The 6,857-nt window shown below is 35.7% G+C and overlaps 1 protein-coding gene and 1 long non-coding RNA gene across 2 annotated transcripts; one reads left to right on the top strand and one right to left on the bottom strand.

The window, feature by feature from the left end:
• Window positions 1–1,899: 1,899 nt before the first annotated feature.
• LOC145584106 (putative cyclic nucleotide-gated ion channel 8) lies at window positions 1,900–5,067 on the bottom strand. Its single transcript, XM_081641034.1, has 7 exons — window positions 5,015–5,067; window positions 4,199–4,775; window positions 3,901–4,113; window positions 3,334–3,641; window positions 3,108–3,219; window positions 2,731–2,967; window positions 1,900–2,622 (listed from the first exon to the last, which is right to left on the bottom strand). Exons 1-7 carry the CDS (start codon window positions 5,065–5,067, stop codon window positions 1,900–1,902), a joined length of 2,223 nt encoding a protein of 740 aa, XP_081497160.1.
• A 396-nt stretch (window positions 5,068–5,463) lies between these two features.
• LOC145584113 (uncharacterized) lies at window positions 5,464–6,292 on the top strand. The gene is made up of 3 exons (XR_014100337.1): window positions 5,464–5,641; window positions 5,741–5,854; window positions 5,961–6,292. It is a non-coding gene; the product is annotated as an uncharacterized LOC145584113 (long non-coding RNA).
• Window positions 6,293–6,857: the final 565 nt, after the last annotated feature.

The following is a 6,857-nucleotide window of genomic DNA, read 5'->3' on the forward strand; positions in this document are numbered from 1 at the left end:
TATTGTGATAATGTCAGTGCTATCTACCTTTCTGGCAACCCGGTACAACACCAACGCACCAAACATGTGGAGATGGATATTCATTTTGTTCGAGAAAAGGTCGCTTTGGGACAAGTTCGGGTTTTGCATGTTCCTACTAGATATCAGTCTGCAGACATTTTCACCAAAGGCCTACCACGAGATTTATTTCTGGAATTTAGGTCCAGTCTTAGCGTTCGCCCTCCTCCCGCTACGACTGCGGGGGTGTGATAGATATTATAGGATATTATAATATTTGTCGCAGAGTAGGATATATTTGTATATATTTGTGATATAGTTTGTATTCTTATCGTACTAGGTTTCCTAACAAGATTAGGACTAGTATTGTAACACTATATATATTATTCAATGGTACACACTCCAACCCAAGGAGTTTTCCCGAAATCTAACAATAACCTCTATAATACTGATCGAGTAACCCCTATAACACTGACTCAGTAACTCTATAACCATGACCAAGTAACCCCTTTAATACTAAGTAACCCCCATTACACTATCCCTACAACACTGACTGAGTAACTTCATAACAATGACGAAGTAACCCCTTTAATATTGACCAAGTAACCCCCATTACACTAGCAAAGTAATCCCTATAGTGGCTAGCGCTGACCACACGGTGTGGCAAGCCACATATAAGACTTTGTGTTATCAGTTTAAGTGCCTTACATAACAAACTTGCCAGTGTCCGGAGTTATACTTAAATAGTAACAACGCTCCCATCAAATATGAGTCCACAAACACCCCCTTTGAATGGAACATTTGAACAGTGAAATTTGAGAATAACAAATTAATTTTGTCACTACTAATTGACGATCAATGTGCTTAAGCTCCCCCCCCCCCCCCCCCCCCCCCCCAAAAAAAAAAGTAAGCTTAAGCTTAAGCGAGTTGGCAGTTGAGAATCAAAGGATTGGACGAAAGTTCTTAGAATTCCTAGCCCAAACATACTTCTATTTCTAAAAGAAGACGGGCCCACTCATGAAAAACGGTCCATTACAAAATCCATTAGAACGAGTTTGATTAAAATTAAAAATATTGATTGTGCCAATAAACATTGTTTATTTCCTTCATCTTTTCTTGAAAACTAAAATCAAGAGAACTTTCTATTTAAGAATTAAAAAAAGTTATAGGCATTAAGAAAAAGTCATTGTTATTAAGCATTTATAGGGACAAATTGTATTGTTTTATTTATTTTTATTTTTATTTTTTTTTTGAGGAATTGTATTGTTTTATTTTAAAAGAAGCAATTACTTCTTCTTTTTTTTTTTTTTTTTTTTTTTTTTTTTTTTTTTTTTAATGTCTTTTAGTAAAATAATAATAAAAGAATTACGAAAAAAAAAACGTGAGTCAAATGAAGTGGCAAATAAATTTTATTAATCATGTAAAGATTAGCTTTTCTGAAATGCAAATTTGAGAACAAAATTTTGCACTATGGAGATTGTGAACAGGAACGAAAAAAAAGGTTTGGGAATAGGGGGTGTTTCGAAGAATTCAAATAAATTATATGCAAGACGTTAAACAAATTTTGTTCCTCACGATGACACGATTTAACTGAGTACACCTAAATTATAACAAGATCATGGAGTCAAATTCTTTGTTTCGCCTACAATCATCAAGTTCATACTTCATATGCTTCATCTCTCTTTGATTGCCTCTTTAAATTTCAATTATCTTATTTTCTAGGCAATTTCCTCTAGTCATTTCTAAATGTAACACACAAATGATACAAAGTACATTCTATATCACCTTATACCATTCAAACTATATAAGTAACTATACAATTTAATTGACCCGAGCAAAACGTAGTACAACTCTATCACATAACATAGGTTATACTGCTAACTAAAATCATGACTACAAACCTCAATCAATATTGGAGAAGTCAGGTTCAGGAGGCTTCTGCAACGCCAAGCCGGTGGTGTTGTTCCCACTACGAAGTCTATGAACCCTACGAAGAGCGTTCCTAGCGAACCTTGAGGCAAAGATGGTAGCACCAAGGCTAGAGCCACTTTCATCACCCTTGGCTCTACGCTTCTTACTTGACCTGTTTCCATGTTCTAAATAATCACCATAATCCTCTTCCTCCCCTTCTTCTAATCGTCGAAGCTCAGCTATCTTCCTCCTCATGTGGCGTCTCCAAGCAGCTTGTATAAAGCAAGCTGCCCAAGTCCTCCACTGCTGAGAGTAGAACCGGAAGGTGTGCTGCACCTGTTTACTGTGAAGTCTTCGAAACTGCCCTGCAACAAATTTCAGCTCTTCTGCTCTTAAAGCGAAGGCCTCTACTTCTGTTAGAGCTTTCACAGTTCTTGTTGACAGTGGTAAATTTATGCTGGATTTAGGGTCTAAGGCCCATGTTAAAAGCTCTTCACCACAAAAGTCTCCTTCCTTTAACAATCCTCGGTTGTAAAATCCACTTCTTCCACCATCTGTTGTCACACTTTCTAGGTGTCCCCTTATGATGAAGATCATTTCGTCGACTGGATCTCCTTCTCTGACAATGAAGGTGTTTTCGGTGTATAAGCTAGGCTTCAGTCGTTCACAAATGGCATCGAGCAACCTTTCATCCATATTTGAAAATAAGGGAACCTAAAGATACCGAGCACAATTGATATACATATTAAGTTGAAGTTAGAGCCACCAAAATTCAAAGAAAACATTCAGACAATTAGTATAGTTGACAGTTCAGACACTTACTCTTCTGACTAGATTTAAGCAGAGATGGCGTTTGATGTCCCTTCTAAGATCTTTTGGTAGACTCTGAACCAATCTCTCTTCATCAACTCCTCGTGTTTCTAACCACTTGTATTGGTTATATCGTCTTACTCGTTCCCTAAGAACTTGTGGCAGTAAACGATGATGCATCCATTGCTCTGAATCGCGCCTCTTTATTCTCATCTCCTCTAGCCTAACAGTAAGTGATTGTAGATACGTCTGCAAACAACAGCATGAGGTTACAGAGTTAGAAGCCACACCTCTTTCATAAAATTAAGCCTATTTGGTTTAATAATATGTCAATTTCAGGTAAACCTGACTAGTAATCAACAGAAAACCGTGTATGAAACAGGAAATACCTGCATGTTTCCAATCAGAAGTGCAAAAAGAATAAGACCGGATATAGCAAGACATATAGAGAATATAATTTCCCCTGGATAGGTACTAGTTTGTAGCCCTTGACCCAATGTACTGCAAAAAATAACGTTTTTGAGCTGTTAGTACAACAAATGTACGAGTTAAAAAGTGAGGCTAAATAACTAACATGTTTAGCAGAACTAGAAATGCTTAGTAGTTGTAAATAACCTTAGATTCTGAAGACCCCACCAGAGGCAGTAGCAAAATTTATTGACAAAAGTTTGAGATTCGACGATTTTAGAGGATTGTGCTTGTGTATAAATTCCAAAGTTGAAGTTTGAATCTTCTTCCTCAACTGAGCACATCTTATTAAGAACATCCACACTAATATTTTGCCATACCTCAAAAGTAGCCATATCATGATTCCCACAATACAAAAAATCGTTATCACATTTATCACCTTGACTTTGACATGCATTTTTCCAACACGTGTCTATACGTTCCACAGCAAATAAATACCACAGCGCCCCAGCAATCTGCAATGATGTTTTTGATACTTAGCATATAGCCTTCAAGACTAAAACAAACAAACCCGACCATTGTTACCAAATTCAATAATACCCCCACAAACTACGAATTGGTACATGGTACATGGCCTAGTGATACATTTTTAGACTAGTTTAACAAAATCAGGTAGCGAATTGTGTTTCCCATGCTTGTTCCACTTACCAAAATGTACCACAACAAGACTAGAACACACTTACAATGATTGAAATAACAAATTAACGCGCTTACATGACTAGAGAGCAAGTACCACAGCAAGTAATAAGCAGCTCCAAGCCAAGCACTTTCAGCAAAGACACCAGCAGTCTTTTTCAAGTCTGAAGTCAGAGGATAAAACCTAGCAAATCTAAAAATGTATTGTGAAAATACAATTATTTGCAACCATTTCTTTGTCTCTAGTATACCTTTCCCTTGAGCTTTAACAAGGTATTTTAAGACCACAATCTGCAGAACCAAGAACGACGAATCAAAGAAATAACATTGCCTCTACTTGACATCATCAAGAAAATATTACAAGTACATATAATACCTGTGGTAAGGGCAGAACAGCTAACAAATCTATGATGAAATAGCGCAGTAGGTAACGTTTAGCAATCTCTCCGGTATCAATAACAAGCTCACCACGTCCAAAGACTCGAGAAGATGGTGCAATATATGCAGTACGAAATTGAAAAGCCATGTGAATAAGATAGAAAGCATCAATCATGGTACGCAAAGTCGTAGTTGTAACAGCTAATCCATAGTCCATGCCTAAGCAATTCTTCTGATGTTCAACTATAGGTAGATAAAAGAACAAAGGGTCTATGGACACTGCAATGATGCAAGATATAACGAAAAGTCGATTCCAAAGAAGAAGAGATTTATCTTGAGGATCAAACACTTTCTTGTCAGACACTTTCAGATCTTCTGGAAACACTGCTCGAGTAACCCCAGATCGTAGTGACTTACCAATTGTCCTTAGTCCATGAGGTTTCATCATTCCTATATTAAAAGACCTTGTTGAATTTTGTGACTTATAAACACTACATTTTAGTCCTTCTATACTGAAGGCGAAACGATTTGTAGAGTCATTGTCCTTTGTTGAGAATGAGTCCATTTTATGTAGTCTGTCAAAAATTAAGAAACCATTATACATGCCACACTTTTAAACAAATCTAGTATAGTAAGATTATATCTTAAAATAAACATTTAGATGTTTATTTATTTGATATACAACTTGGGTTAGTATCAATGTAACAAAATCCGACACGAACAATTAGTATATAAGAATGATGCTAAAGCAGAGTAACCTATAGTTAATGTTAATTATGAACATATAATGCTACAAGATTATGAGTTCGTATACCTGACGAATTTTTCTCTTTGACCATTCATGACCTGTGATTTGTAAGCTGCCATATCTAAATTCGTGGAGAAGTTGATCAACTAAAGCAAATTGAGGAAGTAAGCTCTTTATAAACTACATCAAATTGTTGAATTTGCTACTGAATATTTGTGACTGTCAATACTTCAGTCGCGAAATTAATATTTACGACTAGGGGTGTCCATAATTCGGATAAAAACCGAAATCCAATCCAATCCAAACCGAATTATCAATTCGGATCGGATCCGAACTTTAAATCGGATCGGATCGGATTGAGATTTTTTGAAAATTCGGATTTTCGGATCGGATCGGATTGACCCTATTCGGATCCAATTAAAACCGAACACCGAAATTTAGTTACCAACATTTATATAATGGTCTGCTGTAGTTTATAATTGGGCCTTTAAAATTTAGCCCAAATACAGACTATATAACTAAAAACCCTAAATTTGCCTCTTTCAGTCTTCATTACTCCTCAAGACCTCAACGCCTCCTGACTCCCTCATTCCCTCAACTTATCAAGCGCTCTTTCTTCATCATCTATTCATCTCATGAAAATTTAAATCAAATCATTCCTTATTCTGATCTCACAATCCTAAACCACTTAAGGTAATTTGCTACCCTTCTTCTATTGTTTTTTTATTATTATTATTTTTTTTGTTGAATTTCAACTAAATTTTTTTAATTTATTCGTAATTATACTTGCAGAGTTGCAGTATGTCACGAGTCTCACGCAAAGGGGGGGTTGAACCTAATAATGTTGAAGCTAATAATGCTGAAAGTAATGTTGATGTTTGGAGGAAGTTGAGCAACTTGAAGAAGGTGATTGCTAAATCTTTTTATTTTCTTGTTTTAATTATGTATTAATATTGTTATTGATTTTAATTCTAATTATTATTTGTTCTTTATTTTTTCTCTCAATATCAAGATTTGTGCAAGATATCCATTGCTGAGCCTGAAACAGTTGAGGTTTTAGACGACTAAGCTTCTGCCTTGATTAAAGAATGCTGGTGGGCTGTTTTTCCTGCTGTTTGCTGCTGTTCGTTGCTGATTTTGCTGCTGTTTGCTGCTGATTTTGTTGTTGTTTGCTGCTGTTTTTGCTGCTGTTTGCTGCTACTTTTCTTCTTAAGTTGTTCCTGCTAGCTTTTTTGTTGTAGTGAACTCTTAGTGTTGCTTTTAAGTTGTACTATTTATTTTGAACAATTTAATTAGTCTTGATGTTAAATAATTTATGTTAATCTTGACTACCGTTTTATGTTATCGTATTAGTTTATTAGACGTTATAAATCAACTTAATTTAATTCGGATTTCGGATCGGATCCAAAATAACCGAATTTTAATTCGGATTGGATCGGATTGGATTGGAAGAGTAATTCGGATCGGATCGGATTGAAAAAATGAAAACCGAATTATAATTCGGATCGGATTGGATTTGGCCTAAATCCAAACCGAAAACCGAATGGACACCCCTATTTACGACTGCCTGTATCAAATGTCACCAACTTGACAAAATAATCCTGCACTAGAATTGTACAAGTTATGCATAGCAAAATCGACTATAAACCGTAGGTGAGAGCCTTATTACAACAATTTGAATGACACGACTTCTAGACATTGTGTCGATTTTAATTGAACACATACATTTTAACATAAGAAAAAGGTGTCATATATAGCAATGACACAATTGTAAGAGTAACGCTCTACCAAATGAGCGATGTGGAGTATGCACGAATGAATGAGTCGAAAGCTTTTATTCGATTTCTGGAGAAGACACGCCATTTTATTAAATACTTTTGTTATCAAAATTTTGTGTAATATCAAGAAA

Source organism: Chenopodium album, chromosome 2 (assembly GCF_948465745.1).
Source record: "Chenopodium album chromosome 2, dcCheAlbu1.1, whole genome shotgun sequence".
NCBI classification, from domain to species: domain Eukaryota; kingdom Viridiplantae; phylum Streptophyta; class Magnoliopsida; order Caryophyllales; family Amaranthaceae; genus Chenopodium; species Chenopodium album.

What these genes read in the sequence shown, in the direction of transcription:
- LOC145584106 (XM_081641034.1), bottom strand. Translation starts at nt 5,067, where the DNA reads ATGGCAGCTTACAAATCACAGGTCATGAATGGTCAAAGAGAAAAATTC. An exon ending in CTGTTCTGCCCTTACCACAG is followed by an intron (nt 4,114 to 4,198) that starts GTATTATATGTA and finishes TTGGTTCTGCAG; the next exon opens with ATTGTGGTCTTAAAATACCT. An exon ending in TGGGGTCTTCAGAATCTAAG is followed by an intron (nt 3,220 to 3,333) that starts GTTATTTACAAC and finishes TATTTTTTGCAG; the next exon opens with TACATTGGGTCAAGGGCTAC.